This window comes from Bos javanicus, chromosome 8 (genome assembly GCF_032452875.1).
Source record: "Bos javanicus breed banteng chromosome 8, ARS-OSU_banteng_1.0, whole genome shotgun sequence".
Lineage (NCBI taxonomy): Eukaryota > Metazoa > Chordata > Mammalia > Artiodactyla > Bovidae > Bos > Bos javanicus.
Window position 1 is genome coordinate 53626838 of NC_083875.1, and position 24303 is coordinate 53651140.

Sequence of the window (24303 nt, forward strand, 5' to 3'; positions counted from 1 at the left end):
TTTTCTGGCAAATTTTTACTCCCCTCTATAGAGCCAATTAAACGCAATAAAAACTTGCAAGGAAGCCCTCTTTCTAGCCGAGCGTCGCCAACAATTGCCTAAGGGGTAAACCAAATACGCCTGAGATAATTACACTAAGCCCGGGGCGATGATTTGCCTGCCAGCGTCCTCAGCGCCAGCCAATATTTGTATAGCGTAGTGGTTGTTTTAAAAAATAAAAAATTACACGCGGAAACTTGAAACCGACTGGTTGGTGCCAGGGTGGTTACTTGATCTGTTTTTCTTGAACGGGGGTCTGTCTGCAGGCAGCTGGAGCGCGCGCGTACCGGCCCCCGCCGGTGCTGCTGAGCGCCTGCAAAACTTGCCGGAATTAAATCAACCTCGGGGGAAGGAGGGGGAGAGAGGGCGGGCGCACCCCCCACGGCGGCCGGAGCCTGACTGCCAGGCCCCGCGCCCCCGGGAATCCCCCACAATACTCCTCGGCCGCGCTCTCCGCTGCGACGAGGGCCCGGGCCGCGGGAGCTGGCTGGGGCTTCAGGGCGGGGAAGTACTTTCTGCTCTTGACAAGTCCACCCGGGACGAGGAAGAGTAAGGCTTGGGGCTCTCGCTCGACCTTCGCGGCTCTGTTTGGGTTCGAGCTGCTCGGAGCCGCTCAGCCAGCTGAACGCCGCTGGCTCGCCGAGGCGGAAGGTGCCGGTCACACGGCTCGCGTCCCCACGAGGTGGTGGCGGCAGGTCTGTGGGCCGAGCCGAGCTCACCCAGCGAGTGTCCGGCTCCAGCTGTAGTACTGAGGTTATATGCGCCCGCGGGTGGTCCGGAACATCCTTCAAGGCCCCCTCCCCTCGCTGTCCCCAGACGCCTCGGAGTCCAGTTGGCAAACGAGAACGTCCTCAAGCTGCTTCCAAACAGGAGGCACGGCTTTTGCCTGAGTGTGCGGAGATCTTTTAACAAAATTTGCCGTTGCCCGCGAGGCATGCGGGGCCAGGGCCGGAAGAGCCTTTGCGCTCTGGGCATGCTGAGCTCCCACCAGCAGCCTTTCGGCGGCTCTTGGACCTGGACAGGGCTGTTCTCGCACCACATCCGTCAAGGGAGAAGGGGACACCCGGCGCCAGCGGGCTCTAGCTGTCACTGTAACTGTGGACCTCCTCGGAATTTTTCCATGACTTCTTGAGGCCAGGAGACCGTCTGCTGCTTGGTTCTTTAAACTGCATCAGCAAACCAAAAATCCCGCAAAAACTCCACTGGCGGAAGGAGCGTTCCCGGCTTGAAGTGACAGCGAAAGCATCCTGCTCTGAAAGGGTCTCCTTTCCTTAGGACAAACCAAGAAGTTGCTCTTTCCCCCATGGGGCCCTCTGGCACGCTCCAGTTTTAACGCCTATTCTAAAACGTCTGCGGACCTAGAAAAAACTGGCCAATATCACTGACCAGAAATCCAGCTCCTGCCTGAAGATGAATATTGTCAATCTGTTCCGCTCACCGCACTCCTGCAACCCGACGGGCAAACAGCCCTTCTCCTACTCTTTCTCTTGGGCAGCTCACCAAACGTCGGAAGCTAAAACCACTTGACCTGTGTCCTCAAGGTGGAAGAGCAAGGGGCAGTCTCGGAAACAGTCTGGGCCAACAGCTTTCTGCCTCCAAATTTAGGCATGGAATAGAAGAAATTAAATACAGTCCTTAACTGCTCCTTTTTCCTCAAATCTCCGAACTGGAAGGCACCCGTGAAATTTCCAACTTCACACATCTCATTTTACAAATAAAGAAACTGAGGCCAAGAGACAGAAGGAATGTATGTGTATCTGTATATACATATATATGTATATATGTACACATACAATCTCCAAACTCTGCTTTTCCTCTGGCAAAGACAATCAAAACCAGAGTACAACTGCAGGTTCTTTCCAATCACTTGGGATTTGCTCATGGGTGTGCAAGAGAATGTAGAGCAGGAAACTGCTTCAGGAATCCCGTCAAGCATGGGGACCTCAGCGCCATGGCTCATCCAACCTCACAGGTCAGATCAGGGCCCTGCGGATTGATCATTTTGACCTCCTATTTAATTTTAATTATTTCCTTCTCCCTTGATGTGCTGAAAGTAGCAAGACTGCACTCTGACACACCCAGGTGATGAGACCTCTGAGCTTCCAAGCCCTCCTTCCGGCCCCAACTCAGATGTTACCACCCAGAGAAACGCTGTCCCATTCACCCGCTCTTGGTGAGGCCTCCATCCATAAAGCCCTTAGTATCTATCCAAATTTCCCAGCTACTGTCAGTCTCTCCCACTAGATTGCGGTTCTGGAGCGTAAAGAGCTGTTCCAGGCCTCCCTGTACCAGGTGCCTATACTGGGGCCGACACTCAGTTGGCGCGCAATAAAATTGTGATGAAATTGACATTTGGCGAAAACGTCCCTGTCTCGCCTCTGCGATAGCTTCTCCTTCCAACCCTCCGGCCTTTGAGATTACGTGCAGAGAGAGGTCTCGAGGCCACCCTGCTGTGAACTTGACCCACAGTGGTTAGTCCAGGAGGAAAGCAGTGTAAGGAGAGAGAAGACCAGAGCGGGTAGCTGGGAAGAGGGAAGCCTGAAAGGGCGGGGGCAGGCGGGAGGTGCAGGAGAGGAACAAGAAAGCAATCTTTGGTCCCCCTCTACCGTGCGTCGCGACCCAGGTGGGGTGCAGTGGCGGGGACCGTACCAGGCACCATGCCCCACCCTGCGAACAGCCTGCGCCCCCTGCCCTACTCCGCCGCGGCTGGGGGCTGCGGAGCCGGTGGTAAATGCTGGGGGTGGGGGCGCCCGAGCCGAGGTGGAGGAGGGGGCGGGGGCGAGGCTCGGCGCCTTCTCGCCCCTTCTTCAGCATGAGACTCGGCGGCGGCGGCGGAGTCCCACAGCCTCGGTCATGTGATAGTCTCGAAGCGCGAGCTGCGGGGGTCTCGGCGTCTCGGGGACCATTACAAAACGCAGTCAGGAGAGCGCGTCGCTGCCACAGCCGCCGCCGCTGCCTCTCCAGCTCCAGACCGGCCCGGGAGAGCGGCTGCAACTGAGCGGGCCGGGCTAGCCCCGCGCCCTCCTGGCGCTCGCAGAAGCCCCTCCGCCTGCGCGCCGCATCCAGCGCCCCCGCCCCTTCTCAGGGTCTGCAAGCGCCGCCGCCGCTACAGAAACCTACAAACTTTCCCCCGACCCCCGCAACCCCGCCGCAAGGCGACCGCCTACAGCTCTACCCCCCGGATCCGCTGCTAGCTGCCGGAGAGAAGGGAGACGCGGGCTGCCAGAGCCGAGCTCCCTTCTCCTTACCTCGCCTCTCCTCTCCAGGGGCACGAGAACGCACGGCGGATTAAGGGACGGGTCATCGGTCAGCGTGCAGCGCGCTGTTCAGTCCCGCTGCCCCCGGCCTCCTGCACAACGAGGGCCAACTCGGATTTAAAGGGCCAGAGTCTTGACTGCCCAGTCCTTCCTTCCAGCTCTTTGGGCCTGCGCTTCCCTCGGACCGAGAGAAAGACGAGACGAAGCCAGAAGGAAATATGGCCCCTCCCGACTGCTCCTCCGCCAGCTCCCACGCTTAACCCCTGGCCACCCGCGGGAAGACGCCGGGGGGGTGGCGGTGAAGCTGGCACGCCCCGCTTGCGACTGTGCGCGCGGGTTCGAAGCCGTCGAGGCAAGAAGTTGCGAGCGTCGGATTACTAAATTGGCTCTAAAGGCCAAGCGCCGAGACCACAGGCAGCGGGGAGAAGGCGGGAGAGAAACGGCGAGAGGGTCAGGGGGAAAAGAGGGCAGGGTGGCGGGCCTGGGAAGGCGGAGTGCGGGTTAGCGAAGACAGCCAGGCCCCGGGAGTGGGGTGTGGAGCGACGCTGCGGTCCATTGTGGGCCAGAGGGCGGTGGAGGCGCCGGGGGCGATGCCGCGGCCGGGGAAAAGTTCGTACAGCGACCAAAAGCCTCCCTACTCTTACATCTCGCTGACCGCGATGGCCATCCAACACTCAGCGGAAAAGATGCTGCCGCTGAGCGACATCTATAAGTTCATCATGGAACGCTTCCCCTACTACCGCGAGCACACGCAGCGCTGGCAGAACAGCCTGCGCCACAACCTCTCCTTCAACGACTGCTTCATCAAGATCCCGCGGCGGCCCGACCAGCCCGGCAAGGGCAGCTTCTGGGCATTGCATCCCGACTGCGGCGACATGTTCGAGAACGGCAGCTTTCTGCGGCGCCGCAAGCGCTTCAAGGTGCTGCGCGCGGACCACCCTCACCTGCAGGCTGGAAGCACCAAGAGCGCGCCGGGCACTGGGCCCGGAGGGCACGTGCACCCCCACCACGCGCACCACCCGCACCATCACCACCACGCCGCGGCGCACCATCACCATCACCACCACCACCCGCCGCCGCCGCCTCCCCCGCCGCACATGGTGCACTATTTCCACCAGCAGCCGCATCCCGCTCCACAGCCGCCGCCGCCCCTCGCTTCGCAGCCCCCGCAGCAGCCTCCGCCGCAGCCTCCGCAGCAGTCTCACCCCGGCAAGATGCAGGAGGCAGCGGCCGTGGCAGCGGCGGCAGCAGCGGCGGCGGCGGCGGCAGTGGGCAGCGTGGGGCGCCTGTCCCAGTTCCCGCCCTACGGGCTGGGGTCGGCCGCTGCAGCCGCCGCTGCTGCCGCCGCGTCCACGTCGGGCTTCAAGCACCCGTTTGCCATCGAAAACATCATAGGCCGGGACTACAAGGGCGTGCTGCAGGCGGGCGGGCTGCCCTTGGCGTCGGTCATGCACCACCTGGGTTACCCCGTGCCGGGCCAGCTCGGCAACGTGGTCAGCTCCGTGTGGCCGCACGTCGGCGTCATGGATTCGGTGGCCGCGGCTGCCGCCGCCGCTGCAGCCGCGGGGGTCCCCGTGGGTCCGGAGTACGGCGCCTTCGGGGTGCCGGTCAAGGCCTTGTGCCACTCGGCAAGCCAGAGCCTCCCCGCGGTGCCTGTGCCCATCAAGCCGACTCCCGCGCTGCCTCCAGTGGCCGCGCTGCCGCCGACGCTCGCTGTCCCCGGGGCCTCACAGCAGCCGCCGGCGCCGTCCACCGTGTGCCCGGCAGCCGCCGCCTCGCCCGCCGCCCCCTTGCTGGAGCCCACCGCCCCGGGCGCGGCTGAGACCAAAGGCGGCTCTCTGCACTCGGTGCTGGTGCACTCTTAGAATACCCAGCGGGTTCTGATGAACAAACGCCTGGCCCGGGACCGCCCGCCGGAGAGGGTGAGGGCGCCCTGCCCAGGTCGGGCACAGCTGGCGAGTCCGTCTTTGCGGGGAAAGGAATGTATTTAAACAGACAAACCAACCCGAAAGTGGATTCTCCAGTGGTCTGAATAAATATAACACTGTGTCTGTGTTTATACTATATTGTACAATCAGATTAATGAAAACCAGTTTTCAGGTAAGAGTTTCTATTGTAATTAATATTATAAATCCATAAGTTATGCGGGAAGGGAACAAAAGAGTTTAAGCTTCATTCGCTGACAAAATAGAAATGGATTGCGATTCTTATTCCCGGGAGCAGACGCCAGCAGAGCTAAACCTCCCTGGGAGAAATCCAACAGAGTGAGGCTGAGGCGGACCCTCAGCCACCGCGTTTCTCCCGGCGGGTCTCAACCCCAGACAGCCTCCCCTCGTGAGTATTCTAGACAAAACTGCTATTCGCTAAGGAAATCTCGTTTTACTTAAGAAGGAAAAGAGGGAGCATTTGATACTGTTATTTTCCTGGTCAGTGAAATGGACAAGGACACGGTAGCATGAATAAAGCCTGGGGTGGGGGTGGGGGGGATAGTGGGAACCTCACGAAGGATCTTGGGAACAACAGTTAAGTTTCTTGGCTCTGACCCGAGGGTCGAGAAGGATAGAAGGAACGGCTAAAGCAATTAGTTTGCACAAAAGAGAATGGCCGCAGCTTAAAGCACAAAGCCTCAGATTCCAAAAGTAAGTTCGGGAAACATAACCAAAGAGAGAGATTAAAGGAGACTTTCTACCTGCAATTTGTTTGTTAATCAATCGGATGAGACAATTGAAGAGCCCCCAGATAATGTGAATTCCCATGATCCGTTCCATTTCGGATTTTTTTTTTTCTTTAATTACTTGCATCGCTGGATTTTGTTCCCGTAACTCTAGAATGCAAGAAAAACCTGCCGTGTCACCCGACAAGATTGCTCTTAACGTTTCCAGGAGCGTTTCGTGGCCGTTGCCCTCCAGCCTCCTTGGGACAGACGTGTGAGGATGACCGTCGATTTGGTATTACCTGTGCTCTTTGGGCGCGTTCGTTTTTCAGACGAACTCTTCAGTTTCAGTCCGTGAATGGAAAAGAAACTTGTTTTGCCGCTGTTGCTCTTCCTCGTTTTTGAGCCCCGGAATAGCACTTTACTCGAAACAAACGTTTGGGAACGAATGGGGGCGGGTAGGGAGGAGGCCACTGTCCTGTGCCCCGAGTCACCTCTGGCTTGTGTCCGCGCCGCGTTCGGGTTGTGACTTTGTGCCAAGTTCATGTCTGCCTATGTTGTACGCGGTGTTCTCCATTAAAGCTTCTCTCTGGATGTGCCGATGTAAAGGTGTTTCGCTTCTCAAGGGACGAGGCCGCGGTGTGAGTGCCCACTGGGGGAAAGTCTGGGGACGTGCCAAACCCCCCTCTTCCCTTTTCATTTCAAACTTGAAAGCATCAAGAGGGTGAGTTCACAGGAGGAGCGGCAGCAGCACAGGTTCCCTCCTCCATGGCTCCTTTTATCAGTTGGCGCAGTAACTATCTATACTACCCATTCTTCCGCTGCTTTCCTAACCAAGCTCTAGTCCACCTCAGTGGGAGAGGCCGGATTAGGAAAAAAAAAAAACCCCGCAACAAGGAACTTTTTCTGTTCCTACATGAGGTTTATTAGCAACACATCATCACCAATAGCCTTTCCCTTTTCTCAGGGTTTCTCTGACCCTCTTTTGAGAGTGGGCCGCGGCCGGGTCCCTGTGTCATTGGATGGGTGCCGCGGCGCCCCATTAAGCCTGCGGGGCGGGCTCGTGGCGGAGACAAGGGCGCCCCGACACCACCACTGCCGCCGCGGGCCACACTTCCAAGAAGCGCGCGCCCAGCCGCGGCGGCCTAGGGGACCTGTTGCTCATCCTCAGCAGCCTGGAAGAGCCGGGGGCCCCGCAGCCAACCGCAGCCGGTGCTCGCTGGAGAGACCCTGAGGGCTGCAACCCTGGCGGAGCTGCGCTGGGAAGTGGTGGGGCACCTCAAACAGGGCTCCATCTTGAACCAGCCCAACAGCAGCCCGCCTCTAACCTTTTCATCAGAAGAAAATAAACTGCCAACGAAATGACCTGCTCACAGTAATGACACTAAGGGGGTTTGCATTGCTTCTTAAAAATAAAAATTTCCACACATCCCTTATTTGCAAGTCCGTTGGTGGCTCGGACGATAAAGCGTCTGCCTACAATGAGGGAGACCCGGGTTCAATCCCTGGATTGGGAAGATCCTCTGGAGAAGGAAATGGCAACCCACTCCAGTACTCTTGCCTGGAAAATCCCATGAACAGAGGAGCGTGGTAGGGTACAGTCCATGGGGTCACAGAGAGTCGGACACGACTGAGCGACTTCACTTTCACTTTCTTTCAATAAATTGCACCCCTTCCGCTAAGTTTTGGGCTCGCCTGGGAGACAAGTCTCAAAGGAAGTCACTGCCTCCTTGGAGGCCCAAGCAGCTGTAGTATATCCCAACTTTAAGCTTGAGACTGCAAAGTTTCCTGCAGGGTTTTCCTTTACAATAATCTGAGAGTGTTGAAAGATAGAAAAGGGCAGCATAGACTTGGGGAGACTTGGGAGCCTGACTGCTTCTTCCACCTCTAGGTGAGTTGGTGCCCGGAAGCTCCAGGCTGGGACCTCTAGTGTAAGGGCCAAACAATGGCAGTCACTGGATCCCAGTGATTTCTTCAAAAGAACATTTCTTCCTTCTCCACCTGCCCCAAAGGGCTAGTGGGCTTTTTTTTAGCAGTGGCCATTTTCCCACTTTCTGTAGAGGGGCACAGTCCAAAGTGACATCCGGCAGCCAGGGGGCTAGCTGAAGTGACAGTCTCTCCTGAGAAGCAAGGAGCCTCTGGGCCAACTCGGCAGAGAAGGATGAGTAATTGACCCTCTGCATTTCCCAGGACACTCTTAGCAACTCAGTCTGACACCCCCAAATTCCCGGAACCCCTCCTCCCTCTGTGGGGAAAGCATGGTTGTTGTGCTTTGTTTTTACTTTAAGGAGAGAGAGAAAGGAGAAAGAAAGGTAAAGTGAGCTGAGAGATGATTCTACTCAAGTTTTCATCCAAGAGGAGAACCTGGTACCCAACAGGAGCTATACATGGCATTGATGTTGGAGAACAAAGGAGTTCATGGAAATAAACGAAGTGGAGGGAGCTTTCTGTCAAAGCTCTGATCCCAAGGGAGGTCCCAATTAAACCCTCATACTGACAGTCCTGAAGATCCCCTTCTTAACTAGCGTGGAATCTGAAGTCTAAGTGTAACTCTCAACTGACTTGTGGTCTCATTATGATCTCTCATGTGGTTCTCCCTCTAGTTAGCTGTTGGAATAGAGAGAAAGTAAGTACTGGACATCAGTGAGATAGAAATAGAGACACTTACAAATGTATGACCATCTCAGTTCAGAACATTAATAAAATCACTCTTGGTTTACTAAGTTCTAGTGGAGATAACCTGAAATTATGCTCCTTGTTTCCAGGACGATAGAAAACACTGTAGTGGCTTAGCCTGTATACTCCTTCACCGGAGGCACAGAAACTTGAGAAACACGGGGAGAAGCAAAGAGCAGGGAGAAAGATTTTAATGTAGCTGCCCTTCAAAATAGAAGGAAAACAACTTGGAATGATCTATTTGATAACATTTCCCTGGGGAGCTGAGAAGAGCGCTCAGGGCAGAGGGAGGCCAAAGCTATTTTAGCTGTGGTCCCTAGGAGAACAAGCCCTCCTGCAAAGGCCAGAACTGGCACATTTGTCATCTGGCACTTAGGAAGCCTGTCAGTCAGGCTGGTTTGCAGTCAATTATCTCCTTAAGTAGACTGGCATTAGTCCAGCCAGGGAGGAGGGCTGGTTGTATCCATTGAAATCAGAGCCAGTTAGCTGGAAGTGGCACTGCTCAACTCCAAGCATCTTTGCATTTGGGAGGTTTGGAAAGCAGATCAACGCACGTTCTGCTGGGACTCAAAGGTGACATTTGCCTGCTTGGCAATAGTACAGCAAGACTGCAGAAAACGATAGAAGTGATGCCTTAGGAGAAGAAGCCTTGACCACCAAAGCTACTGGTTCCTTTTAAAGTCCATTCACCTGACAAAACTGCCGTTTCCGAGATGCAAAAATTATACAGAGATCCCAGTAAACTGTGCTGGGGTTTGACTTCTCCGTCGGTAAGAATTCTCACCCATTGCACCTGACTATGAGATAGGCAGAAAGGGTAGTTTGAGGTCATGTTCAGGTTTGGATGTTATGTCAAGGGTTTGAAGCAGTGTTAGTGCTCATCGGACTGTGTGTATATGATTCTACATGGGGTGTGGGTCAGAGTGGAATCGGCATTGAAGATGGAAAACTGAAGAAATGGCTTCCAAAAGTCAATGATAACCTCTTTGTGGGTGAAAATGCAGAATGGGAATCCAAAGGGCAAAACTGTTTCTTCAAGTCCAACATTTTCATTTTGTTCATTGAAAGTATTTTCATTAACTTTATCTTTCAAAGCTGAAATACTACCTTGTACTCTTTGGGGGAGATTGAAGAGATTTGCTTGGATTTGAATTCAGTCTTAAGCCATTGTTTAAGTGTATGAGTTTGGCAAAACTCCAGATGTACTCTGTCCCAAGCACTTTCCCCCTTAACTATCCTCTGTGTATTTTAAGGAAAATTCAAGCCACATGTTGCTCTTTCCCCCTTGCATTCAAATGTAGTTTTATTGAATTTTAGCATGGTCCATGAAATTTAAATTCTGAGTTTTAAGCCATAATATATTCATATGGTCTACAAGCAGTCACATGATATGCACATATATCATTAAGCAGAAAATAAAGCCTCTGAGAACTGTAGTCATATTATTATAGTAACATTTCTTTAGACTGAAGAGCCATGCTGAGAGTGCCATATTAAAAAATGATTTTATAAAATTATTAAAAAATTCGAGAAGCTGACTTAGTGACTCATGCAAATACTTTTAAAAGAATATTGCTAGGAAGATATTTTGGTTACGTTTAGTTTGGGCCAAATAGTTCTTTCCTGACACGAGGAACAGGTCTTTTATGTGCACAAGACACCCAGGCTTTGCTTGTGAGTCACAAATCTCATTATGGCAGCATCATTTTTTAAATGCTTTGGAATAAGCTTTCTCATCTGAGCCACTTCCAGTCCTGTCAGCACCTTCACAGACAGGGTGATTTTACTGTTACTGAGGATAGATGCTCAGTAAGAAGCTGGAGAGCTGCAGTCCAGGCACAGCTGAACTAGATTCGTTCTAGAAAGAATTTACCACACTGACATATACAGATGAAAAAGGGAGGGAAGACAGTGGGACAGAGGGAAGGAGGAAAGATGGACAGAAGAAAGGAAAGAAAGAAGGAAGGAAGGAAGGGGAGAGTGAGAGACGATGTGTGCATCGAGTACTGACAGAGCAAACACAATTTTTATTACAATTTTTACCGTGGTACTGCTTTAGGTTTTCTCTCAGAAAACTATAGATCGATTCTTTCAATGTATGTGACTCTATCTATAACCATGTGACTGAAGTCATTTTGCCTTAAAAACAATATTCCTCTTCTCTTAGCGTTTTTCTTAGCTAGAGAGGACAGAGCATTGCAGAACAAACCAGCAGCTTCATTTATGGAAGAAGATGAGGCTTTAGTCTGCTGAAGAATTCAACCTAGGTGAGGATTTTGTGACATTAACTTTGTCACAATTTATTTTATAGGGATTACCCTAAATCCCTAGAGAGAGATGTTTAAATGATACTTTGCTTTTCTGAAAAGCTTTATTTATTTATTTTTAATTTATTTATTTTAATTGGAGGCTAATTACTTTACAATATTGTAATGGTTTTTGCCATACATTGACATGAATTGGCCATAGGTATACATGTGTTCCCCATCCTGAACCCCCGTCTCACCTCCCTCCCCATCCCATCCCTCAGGGTCATCCCAGTGCACCAAAAATAAATAAATAAATAAATTATACTATTTGCATACTGTGGAATATCGTGCAGCCGTTACAAATAATGCTTATGAAACTTCACTCATACAGAAAATGCTTATGAAATCCTATTGAGGGAATAATCTCAACCCTCTAACATCACTGAACATATATTCAAAGAGACTACACCAATTATTAACAGTGGTACCTTTAGACTGGTGAAATCCAGAGTCATTTTCTTTTCCTGTTTCCCATATGTTTGAGACTGTTTTTAGGTTGTCTACATATAACAATCACATTTACTATTATAACCAAGGAGAGGATTACTCAAATCTATCCAGCCAAAATAACTGGGATTTCAACAAACTATGAATTATAATTTTAAAATGTAGTAAAATGTAGGGGGAGGAGAGAAGAACTAGCTGAAGAAATATACTTTAGAGGCAAAAAGCGAGAAAGGCAAATGAACCTCACACACCTTGCCATTCTCCCGCTGTGCCTTTGACAAGAGGCCAGGCAGCCGATCCTCCTTTCAGAGTACATTTCAGAGATTTGCTGTCCCATCATACTGGACTGGGAGATGTAAAGGGGTTAAAATTACAAAGGGGGCTGGCTATAGTATAAATCTCACATAATTTTATTACCTTTACCAGCTTCCTTTCTTTTCATCTTTTGCATTTCATTAACTTTTATAGTAGCCTTGAACTTTTTTTGAAACTAGGCAGATAATGAACACAAAGTAAATATAGTCTACAAGTTTAGGCATTTTCTTCCAAATGAAAAAATAACGTTGGTTTTCCAAAACAGCAATATAATTTTTCTTTTTCCTCTTTGGCAAATACTTTTTGTGTAATGACAATGTTTTCAAGGGAAAAGTTTTAGCTGCTGTTGTTTATACTAGTTTGTGGACAAGGAAATGGCAACCCACTCTGGTATTCTCGCCAGGAAAATCCCATGAACAGAGGAACCTGGCAGGCTACAGTCCATGGGGTCACAAAGAGTCAGACACAACTGAGGGACTGAGCATGCACACACACATACTGGTTTGAGTAAACTTGCATTTTTTCTTCCCTATCTACCTTGAAATAGTTTATTTTCCCCCACAAAATGCAAAAGCATGTAACTACTCGGAATATGCATATTTTCAGATTAAATGTCTCAACTTTTATGCTAGAAGTCTGATAACCTCTAAAAATGATCACAGATCATTGATACTTGGGTTTTTAATAAGTTGCATTGAACAACTAAAATTCTTGAAAATATAAGAATTTATGTTTAACCCAAGAAACAGAGAATCAAATGTATCTGCTTTGCCAGTGTGGAGAACAAAATGAGATTCTACTTCTTTGAGATGCAAAAATTTTGAACCCTCATTTCAGTTATTACTAGAAAATTCTTCTCTTCTTAGCTGCCAGGGGACCCCAGGCTGACTTGGACCTGCTTACTCCTGGCTTGCAAAGGAAAAAAAATGGAAAGTTTAATCCATTGCTAATACTGCTTCTTAAAACTTCAGGTGCATATGAATCACCTGGAGAGGTTTTTAAAAACACACTCTGCTGAGCCCCATCTTCAAAGATTCTGATTCAGCAGGTGTGAGGTGGGCCCAGGTTGTACATTTCTCACAAGCTCCCAGGTGATGCTGATGTTCTGGGCACTTTGAGAAGTCCTGCATAAGATTTTTTTGTGTGTGTAATAATATATTTATTTTATTGTGTTTTTTAACTTTACAATATTGTGTTGGTTACCTCAGTTACAGCCATCTCAGTCTATCAGAAATACCCAAATAACTTTGAACATATAGAAAAGGCGTTAATATCTCTATCCCTTTTCTCTCAAAAGTTCATTGGTGCCTATCAAATGTACTCATCTCCTTGTCTATATATACTAATTTACAGTATAATAATAACATGATATATTAATATTAATGCACAGGAGAAACAGAAAAACTCCATATCCTCCAGAGTTGGAATACTCCCCATTGTAAGTCACCTAAAGACAGAAATGTTAGATTAGAAAGCAGCAGCGAACTTATTTCCTCAAGGACGCAACTGAGACAGCAGCACTTGAAAAGCAAATGATTGAAAACTAGAAGTCTTCCCACTCCCATCTTTTCATCATAAGCCAATCCCTTCCCCAAAGCATTTTAACCAATAAACTTAAGGAGTTGTTACTTCATTTTCTTCCTCCATATGATGCTATGATGTTGGCACATCACACTTGTATGTGACACTTTATGCATTATATTGAGGGATTTTCATATCTACTATTTTATATAGAGGAGATGATTTTATTCTGAGTTTAAATCTATACGGGTTCAGATCTGCAACTTGGAGGCTAGAGTTCACGAAGATGTACAAATGATGCATCAACTCAGTAGACTCACACTTTACTTAAAAATGGAGCCATGTAGCCAAATACTTAGTTTTTCAGGGCTGAGGCATCAAACAATGCACATTCCAATGAGAATGTTACCAGAATAGGAAGTAGGGGCCCCTCTGATGTTTTTAGAGTTTATGAAATTTTCCATAGTTCATCCCATGTACTGTGATAGACAGATGCAATAAACTCACAGCCCTGTATCTCTGGGGAATTTTAGTCAGTGGCAAACAAAGCATGTAGGCTTCATTGGTCCTAGTTGTCTCTGACTTATAACTCCACCTTTCAGAGACTTGTTTAAATTTATGGATCATCTCAATGTCCAGAATATACTGCCTTTTTATTTGCAAATACTCCAGATGTAAACTAGTGTGAGTAGCAAAGGTCAATGTTGTGAAGATTTGAGTTTAGTTTCCTAGTCATAAAAATTGAAGTCAAATATTCATCATTTCTTAAAGTCCTTCTATCATCTCTACCAGGAGTTTCTCACTGGTTCCCTTTCTCCATCACCTCTACCCTTCATATAGTTTGCTTGGCCTCACCCTCTTCTTTGATTGTTTGATCTCTCCTTTCCTCTCCAGCTGCTTGCTTTGTCCCTCACCCTGCTCCACCCCACTATCCACTAACTTTATGAAGGACAGTTTAATTCTTTGTTTCTCTAACTCTCTTCAGACTGTAGCCATTGGGACCTCACTCTCTATAGTGAAAGTGGTCTATCAAGTTATTTTCCTACATGAAGACAGCTATTTTTATACACTGAACTAAGATGCTAGCTATTAAAATCACGTTTTAAAATCTAACTATACATAAATCCATTCCATGAGCATTTATACCATAGTGCAGTTCAGGAACTACACCAGGTGCTGGCAATAAAGCAAGTTGTCTACTTGTTGCCTACCCCAATTATTAAGCTATTATTTCTCATCTCCAAACCCATCCTTCTTACTCTTTTCTCAGATACTGGGGCTGGGATTTTGCAAACCGCAGTTCTGCTTTGCCAGTTGGTTCTATATTGGATCTGGTAATATGATGGCTCTAGAGGGAGTTAGGACTTTCCTGGTTGCTCAGACATCAAGAATCTGCCTGCAATGCAGGAGACCCAGGTTCTGTCCCTGGGTCAGGAAGATCCTCTGAAGAAGAGAATGGCTACCCACTCAAGTACTCTTGCCTGGGGAATTCCATGGACAGAGGAGCCTAGTGGGCTACAGTCTGTGGGGTCGCAAAGAGTTGGACAAAACTGAGTGACTAACACTTTCACTTTCAGAGGGAGTTAGCAAAAGTGGACAAAGAAGAAGGGATTTGCTCCATCTGTCTGTTCTTTTGGGGGCTTCCTTTCTGCTTGGGATTCCTGGAAGCATTACAAAGTTGCAGCAACCTGCAGTTCCTTCCTATGGCAGCAGTTGAATCAGTTGGAAGTCTTTTAAACACTTGAAGAAGCAGCTTTATCACAAACTGTTTCAGAGACGCCACTTCCATCAGCAAGGCTTCTTATGAGGTTCTGAGGTTTAGCTTCTTAGAGATCCCCTATAATGGTCTAAGTGTTAATAATTTCAACTTCTTCCCTTTGCACTCACTACCCTAAGGGTGGTAGCTGCTTCCTGCAGTGGCTACAGTCTGCCATATCTTAGAGCTGTCTTTTTACCCTTTCAGTTATTAACATCTTCACACCTAGTTGGGATACCCTAGTGACTCAGACAGTGAAGAATCCACCTGCAATTCAGAAGACCCAGGTTCTGTCCCTGGGTCAGGAAGATCCCCTAGAGAAGGGAATGGCTACCCACTCCAGTATTTCTGCCCGAAGAATTACATGGACAGAGGAGCCTTGTGGGCTTCATCGGGTCATAAAGAGTCGGACACAACTGAGCAGCTAACATTTTCAGTTTCTTTTATACCCAGTAATCAATTCTTTATAGTAAATTTTGTCTGTGAAAACGATTCGCATGGTTTCTGTCTTCTCACCAGACTTTATTTAATATATCTGCCCTCAAGGACCAGATGGTCTGAAGCATAAGATGGTCTCCTCGTGTTACAGATGAGAGAGCTGAGGCATAGGTTGCTGAAGGAGCTTGCCCAAGACTATGTGAAGTAGAAGATGGGAATAAGAACTCAGACTCGAATGAACCAGTCCGAGTTCCCCACTGGAGGGATCCTGTCTCGTCTCCAGCTCCTTAAGAGACTCACACACACACACAAAAGATAGCAAGTTAGAATATATTCACCTCAGGGACTTCTGTGGTTTCCTGCTAGGGCAAGAAAGGCTTACTTAGAAATGGTAGTTTTGACAGTATTGAAACACCTAACAAACCAAGTAGTTGATGAAGAAGCTCAAGACATATTTGTGTACTATGGGAGTCCATGCAAGAATTATTTTGACCCTCTGTATATTATTTTGTTGATTTGATATTAATATTTGTGGAAATTTTTCAAGGTTTCTAAAGATATCTTTTTCATCTTTGTATCTCCACTGCCTAGTATAATAATCTGCTCATGGTTAAGTTCTTAATAAAGGTTTGTTGAGGAGAAAGAAGAATTTGGTTAATACATACCGCCACTATTACTTAACAAATATTCAGGCATGTCAATTAAATGCTGAAAAAAAAAATTAGATAACTAAATTCTACTTAGCTTAAATGGCTTCAAGAGAGACAGATATTCAGCTTCTTTGCCAAGGCCTTTAACTAGCTTGTGATGGAGCCAAGATTGAGTCTCAGGGTAGACTCAAGCCCAGTTCTTAGCCACAGTGTTAAACTGCTTTGAAATGTTTCTTCTCTGTTTCTTAGTTTTCACATCTGTAAACCTGGACAAATGCCTATCTAATTCTCTTTAATTTAACCAATAAATAACATCAAGTATGCTGACAATCAAAGTTGAAATTCATATTTTCAAAAGCCAATTGAGAAATGTTTCTTAGTAACTGGAGACAGGTTGGAGAAACTTAAAAATTAATATGATTCAGTCAAGCAGACCAGCTGAAAAGAGGAAATTGTTTTGGACAATATTAAAAAACAACTAGATCCAGGCAATATTTCTTACAATATTTCAAAGCTGTGTGATGGTTTTAAAACCCTATTTATAGGAACAATTTCCTGACTTCAAAATTAATTTTGATATTATATGGCATTTATTTAAAAGTAACATTTCCTGGTTTCAAAAATATTTAAAACATACTAAATGAAAAATTGGAAAACAATTTGAACAGTATTTAAAATAAAATTTTAGAATGCATCATGACAAGGCAAAACTTACATAACTGTAATTAAAAGTTCTTTTAAAAACGTGGATCCACCAAGACGATGAGTAATTCTCTGCATCACATCAGTCATAATTGCTCTCTGCAGCCCAGGCATAGTCTCTCTCTATTGAATTTTATCTTTCCTTGAAACCCAGTGTAAAAACCAACTGTTAATGTACCTAATAGATGATAAGAACCAAATGTTTTCTTTCTATCTTTTTTCCCAAGAAGTCTTAACAGATGTCCTCTATTCAGTTACTAATCTCCCTTTTCCTTATTCTCAGAGCATATTGTAAGATCCATGGTACAAGGTGCCTTGATTTGGACTGAGTGTATCACTGGGTCTCCTGCCAAAATGAACTGTAGAATAGTATGCACTCTACCTATGATGAAATCTTTATATTCCTCCCTGTATGGTGTTTTTCATACAGTATAAACTTAAGAGGTGTGTATGTATACAAATAAAATTGACCCTAGCTGGTCTCCTTCAAAGCTAATTCCTAAAGAGACAGGTAGATTCTCTGTTGTCCAACTCAATTTGTATCTTTTGGTACCCATTCCATTTCCTGTGACATGAAATTATGTGAGACTGGTGGCTTTTAACCCCATATTCTTATAGTCATTGACAGCACTCAACTTTAAGACATAACAGGGGCCCCAACTCTAGGTGGCCAACTTGCTCCAGAACAGATTTAAATTGGCCCAATAACCAGGACATGGAAGCAACCTAAATGTCCATCAGCAGAGGAATGGATAAAGAAGATGTGGTACATATATACAATGGAATATTACTCAGCCTTAAAAAGAAACAAAATTATGCCATTTGGAAAGACATGGATGGACCTATAGACTGTCATATAGAGTGAAGTAAGTCAGAAACAGAAAAACAAATATCATATATTAATGCATATATGTGGAATCTAGAAAAATGGCACAGATAAATCTATTTGCAAAGCAGAAATAGAGACACAGCCATAGAGAACAAATGTATGGACACCAAGGGGAGTAGAGGTGTGATGAGATAGATTGGGAGAATGGGATTGACATGTATATATACTGCTATGTATGCCATAGATAACTAATCAGAACCTACTATATAGCACAGGGAACTCAACTCAATGCTCTGTGGTGACCTAAATGGGAAGAAAATCCCCAAAAGAGGTGATATATGTATACACATAGAGCTGATTCACTTTGCTGTTTAGCAGAAACTAACACTGCATTGTAAAGCGACTATACTCCAACATTTTTTTCTAAATGCATGTATGCAAAATTTAGTTAATTAATTGACCATAAAGATCATTTTAAAGTTCTCATCCTAGACTATGTTCTCATCCTGTCTCACTATGAGAAATTCTGGATTTTGTGAATATTACCCAAAGGGTGGCATGGTATAATGAAAAGGGCTTGAGCTTTGAACCTCATCTCTTTACTACTTCAACACTCTAATGATAGTAATTGATTGTTATAGTCTAACTTGGATCCTCAAAACTTTTGAATTATTAAGTCCTAGTCCTAAATCCTATCCTCATTTTATCTGTAAAAAAATGGAAGATCAGAGTTAACTTTCTTTCCAAGATCACACAGCTAATTCAATAACTGAGTCAGGATTAGAACTCAAACCCAAGTCCCAACTTTCAACTTCAATGCTATGCTGTCTCATTAAGTTTCTAAGCCTCTCTATTTCTCAGTTTTCTCATCTTAAAAATCAAACAAATAATTTCTACTTCAGTGGGTTATTGCAGCATTCCAATGAACCTGAACTTTCTTTCACCTGTAACTGTGGAACTTCATTAAGCTAAAGCAATCTGAATTAAGATCTTTGGTGGAAACAAAAGAACATTCTGCATAACACCCTAAATTTCATCCCGTTTTCCAACTGTTTGTTGGTATCCCAATGATCCGGGTGCTTTATGGTTGCAGAATTGGGTCTCCAACAGAGCACAAGATTCAGAAATGCCTTCCTTGGTCCTTAGCAATTTAAACATATTTGCTGAGTGATTAAGGATGTTTTAAAAAAGCACTTGCCACATTTTACTGACAATACCTTTTCCTTGGTGACTCAGATAGTAAAGAATTTGCCTGCAGTGCAGGAGACCCAGGTTCCATTCCTGGATTGGGAAGATCTCCCGGAGTAAAAAATGGCTACCTGCTCCAGTGTTCTTGCCTGGAGAATCCCATGGACAAAGGACTGAGGAGCCTGGCAGACTACAGTCCATGAGATCACAAACAGTTGGACAGGACTGAGCAACTAACACATTTCCTTTTACAAACAGAAACAACTGTATGAATTTACAGATGTATCAACCCAAGTTGGGTTAGCTCTGTATTAGCCACTGGTGAGGAAAACCAAAGTCTAGAATGGAAATTGTCTTTAGTTTCATAAAGGGGAGGAAATCCTACTCCTGCTTCCCACTGGGAAAAATCATGGACAAAAAAAGAACAAATGACCTATAGTAACATTGGTAAATCCCTTCCTTTTCTTCCATCACCCTCCAGTGACAATATTATGATGTTGATTTTTTTTTAAGCTGGTGCCTCATTAATTTTCTTTTTTCTTTGTTCTGCACATACAGTGAGATAAGGTAGGAACATGTACTTTTTGATGAATCATTGCCTTTGATCTTTTCTTTAACTTTGATTCAACTAGGTATCATGGAGACATTTCCATGGGTTTACATACGACTTTTTTTTTCTTGGTCTCTGATGTAGTAGATGAAGACACTGAGTTCTAGTGTCTGCATTTCCCTTTTTGCCTGTCAGAAGAAAAACTATGGAACTTCTCTGAAATGTAGATCCCTTATTTACAAACGTTAGTTCTACAGACCCTCATAGTGTGGAGGTGTGCGAGGAAAACAATAATGCTGCCCTGATTCCTCCACAAAGTCTTTGCAAGATGAAATTCTCCACCCAGCTCTGAATGCCAACAAGCTTGAAATGCACATCTTGCCATGCACATGAAAGCTCTTTATGAACTAAGTGTGCTACAACTAGCCTTGGGGATGGCGGTGATGACCATGGGGATGGTAATGGCCATAAGGATGCTGTGAATAGTTACCATCCTGAGCTTAGGTGAGGGTTGGTGCTGCTCTTCCAGTCTCACTGAGGATTTCAAAGACACAAACAAAACCTTTATGGGCATGGAAATAGGATAGGAAACGGGAGAAGTTTGGGCCTTGATCTCATGTAGACTCCATGGAGCCTATAGCACGTATGTAAACACTGAATTCAAGTTCTCAGAGATCAGATTGCTGAGCTCTCTATTACATAAAACACTAAGCAGCTTTTTAGCACGTTTCACAGACAAGATTCCAGACAGAGTTAGACAGAAACTCGGATACCTAAGGGCCTACTGAACTGTAATTTTCTAAGCTGCTCAATGAAATTTTTAGGCTGAATATTTTTTAGAACATCTCACTGGAAAAAACAGTCCCAGCACTTATTACTTGCTCTTCCACATACGGAGTATTATTTCTAGTACACTGAGCACTCTATGCTATAAAAGACAAATATGAAACACTTGACATCCACAGCTAGCTTGCTCCTTGAGTTAAAGAAAAATCTAGGAATTAGAAAATTTTCTCTTTCATATTTTTTACATATGATATTGATAAAGTTTCTAAAAAAGAATCCCAAAGTGATTACACTCTATTACTATCATTCTTGAAATAACAATAATTGAGATCCTAAATTGCTAAATTAGATGACTAAATGTATATCACATCATGACTCATACAAAGCCAAGATTCAGAACCCTACAGCCAAATATCTGTGTTATTTTTTGTAATGATGTGATGTTGTGGATACAATTGGTGTGGATAAGAATCCAAAGTAAAAGTTCAAAATTATTTGTATAGATCCAAATCCAAATGCTGAATGCCAGATATTGTTTCTTACTCCTGCTATAATAAACTGCCACAAACTTCGTGGTTTAAAACAATTCAGATTTGCTCTTAGAGTTTCGGAGGTCTGAAATTCGGAATCAGTTTCAGGGCTAAAGTCAAGATTCAGGCAGGTTTGACTCCTTCTGGAGGCTCTGAGAGGAGAATCTGTTTCTTTGCTTTTTTCAGCTGCTAGTAGCCACCTGTATTTGGCCTGTGGCCCCTTCCTCCATCTTCAAAGCCAGCTTCCATCATCACATCAGCTTATCCTCTTTTGTAGTCAAATCTCCCTCTGTCTCTCTCTTATAAGGACACTTAATGGTAACATTTAGGACCCCTAAAATAATCCAGGTTAATCTCCTCATCTCAAAATCCTTAATTTATTCACATTTGCAAAATCCCTTTTGTCATATAAATAAGCATTCACAGGTTCTGAGAATTAGAATGTGGATGCTTTGGGGAGCCATTATCCTGTCTACCACACAAGTGAATCATTCATTAATTGAGGGCTTATATAGACCTCACTCAGGTTTTCCACTACATGAAATGATAGAACAACTTTTCATTTCATGTCTTGATTTATTCTTCAGAGTGAGTTCTAAGGAGAACTCCAGCTAGAACAGCTGGCATTCAAGATCATGAGGCAGGAAAGAATAAAATAAAAGAGAAAGTAATACCTAAAAAAAATCCCATTACACATAACTCACATTAACTGAGGACAAGATGATTTTAAATCCAATGAGATCTTTCACTTGCCCTCAATCTCCATCTCCTTAAAGACACACTCAAAGCCAATGGAAGCCAACCCACGTTGAAAATATTCAGGAGTGAACAAAAGATTCTCAGTGGAGATGTGTTAGTTCTTTGTTTCAGTGGTTCTTCTTGGAACAATTTTCTCTTAGTTTTTGATAATAACATAATATGAATAAGCAAATCAAAAATCTGATTCCAAAGAGCCACCTAAAAAGAAGATCAATTTTCCAAGAATGGCTAATTTCCGGAATCTGTTGGGCCCTCAAATACCTAGATCAAATATATACAATCTGACTGGTCTGTGCTGTGTGCTGTGCTTGGTTGCTCAGTCGGGTCTGACTCTTTGTGATCTCACGGACTGTAGCCCACCAGGCTCCTCTGTCCACGGGGATTCTCCAGGCCAGAATACTGGAGTTGGTTGCCACGCCAGTCTGTAGAGCAACCATAAAGTGTATCTGACAGAATCCTGATGAGTGAACAATAGAGATATTTAACCTTGTTAGGAAAATGCAAAGCTATTATAAGAGAATCTTCTTTTGAACTTTGAAGTGAGGATTATAAGGTAGGGAGTGTTTGATCTTTCCAACATTTAGGATCCCATCCCTTAAAGGGGTGTATATCTGACCTTAAAAATCACTATGGGTTTGAGAACCTTAAATCCACCTTTATGTATTGAGAGGCAAAGAAACAATAAGGAAGGGAAAAAACTGCTAAGGATAGCTGCTCTGTACTTCAGCGAAAAGACAGAGGTTTTTACTACTTGTAATACGTAAGGATCTTCACATATCCGCATTTAAAGGGGGTGTGTGTGTTTTAATACTAAATGTACTTCAAGAGTTTCTAGAGCTCAGGTGACAATACCTGATGACCCCTTTCAAATCCTATGACGTAGAGCAGATGTCTCTCAGAAATAAGACAAGTTTTATTCATAAAATTGTGCAGGAGGTGATTTTATTTTCAAGAGGATTTATAACATTTTCTCACGTAAGATAGATCTGCTCATTTAAAGGTTAACATAGTGCTCCATTCTCTACTTTTGTCATTGCTGAGTGCATGGGGGAAGTGTTTTGAATCCTAAATAGTGTTTTTTCTCCTAAAAAACTGTAAATATCCTTTCCAATAATAGCATGTGATAGTGTACATCATTTGTTTTAATAGTTGTGTTCCTAAAAATACAAAATCTATTTTATAAATCAGACTGAATGCTAGTAATCCTGAACTTCCCACTATGTATGTGCATATTAATAGCAGAGCATACACAGAGTATACATTATTATTCCCAATAAGAGAAAAACTGAGGCACAAGAAGGAAAAATGATTGACCCCAAAACACCTGCACGCAATTCAGACACCAGACTTCTGACTTTCAGTCAGGATTGTGAAAATATATCAACTTTCTCCCTAATGCTGAGCACTTTTTATTAAAATTATCGACTGTAGGTTTAAAACAAAAATATAAAGCTTTTTTTTTTATCCTCGAAGGTGTTTCAAAGACAAATCCCCTGGAAAATTACTTCCACTGTACACTTCGCCCTATAGTATGTTGACCCAGCCAACAGATTTTTTATCAATGGCTTTTGCTTTGTTTTATTATTTGATTAAGTCTCATGTAACTCTTCTTACTGGCAGTCAGGGGAATCATCCATCTTGGATGGAGCATTCAAATTTGCTACTTTTTAACTCAAGGATTAGCTTTGCACTTGGGAATGTTTGGGTAGCATCAAACCCACCCTACAGAATTCTGTGATTTAATTTCATTTATGGATTTAAAGGGCTTACAGCTGTCTTCATAGTTAAATGAGGATTTACTGAAATGTTGCCCTCCCCAGTGACAGAGAGAGCCCCACAATCGGCAGGACTTCAGTACTCCCAGAAGTAGACCGTTTGACCAAGGAGGATGAAATTAGCACACACATACACACAAAACATACCATCTGAGACTTTTAGAAAATGTAGATCCAGGTGGAAATCTTAGAGCATAAATTACTTGGAGCTTTCATTGTTGCTAGATCTTAGTTGGAAAGATTTGTGTTCTTTCACATGCACAGCGGTGGAATCTCTGGGGGAATTTCTTGCTATTTTTCATTTTTGCATATCAGCCAAAAACCAAGATCTCAGCATTAACTGTAGTATCATAAGCCTCCTGTATAGGATGGTGGATTTTCCAAAGGATGCTAGACAGGAACTGATTAAAATCCAAGATGGCATTCTGACAGCTAAGTGACACCATGGGTAGCACAATGAGGGGAAAGACGGCTGAAGAGGTGAGATCCAGGGCTTTGTTCTGTGGTTATGTCTGTTGCTATTGCTGTTGTTTGTTTAGTTCTCACTCTGGCCTTACCCATTTACATAGACTTGGCCAAATTAATGGAGCTTTTGTTATCTCAGGTATCCTGGTGAGATAAATATTTGTTGCACAAATGAATCATCGAATAAACCCGAAATTAACCTTTGCAATAGGACCTCGGCCAAGTGATTTGGTCTCTACTCCTTTACTTCTTTGTCTGCTGTTGTTGCTGCTAAGTCGCTTCAGTCGTGTCCGACTCTGTGCGACCCCATAGACGGCAGCCCACCAGGCTCCCCTGTCCCTGGGATTCTCCAGGCAAGAACACTGGAGTGGGTTGCCATTTCCTTCTCCAATGTATGAAAGTGAAAAGTGAAAGTGAAGTCGCTCAGTTGTGTCTGACTCTTTGTGACCCCATGGACTGCAGCCTTCCAGGCTCCTCTGTCCATGGGATTTTCCAGGCAAGAGTACTGGAGTGGGGTGCCATTGCCTTCTAAATAAACTCTAAGATTTATTCTGGTTCTAAATATTAATGTCAACATTTAAAGAGTACTTACTATGTATTGGGCCCTTATTCTAAGCCCTTCCATATACCAACTACTTTAATCTTCACAGATCCATAA

The 24303-nt window shown here is 45.0% G+C and overlaps 1 protein-coding gene across 1 annotated transcript; it reads left to right on the forward strand.

Moving 5' to 3' along the window:
• Window positions 1-3539: 3539 nt before the first annotated feature.
• Window positions 3540-5161, forward strand: FOXB2 (forkhead box B2). The gene has a single exon (XM_061427045.1). The coding sequence runs from the start codon at window positions 3887-3889 to the stop codon at window positions 5159-5161; it is 1275 nt and encodes a 424-aa protein (XP_061283029.1). The 5' UTR covers window positions 3540-3886.
• Window positions 5162-24303: the final 19142 nt, after the last annotated feature.

Coding starts and splice junctions, on each gene's coding strand:
- FOXB2 (XM_061427045.1), top strand. CDS start 3,887: ATGCCGCGGCCGGGGAAAAGTTCGTACAGCGACCAAAAGCCTCCCTAC.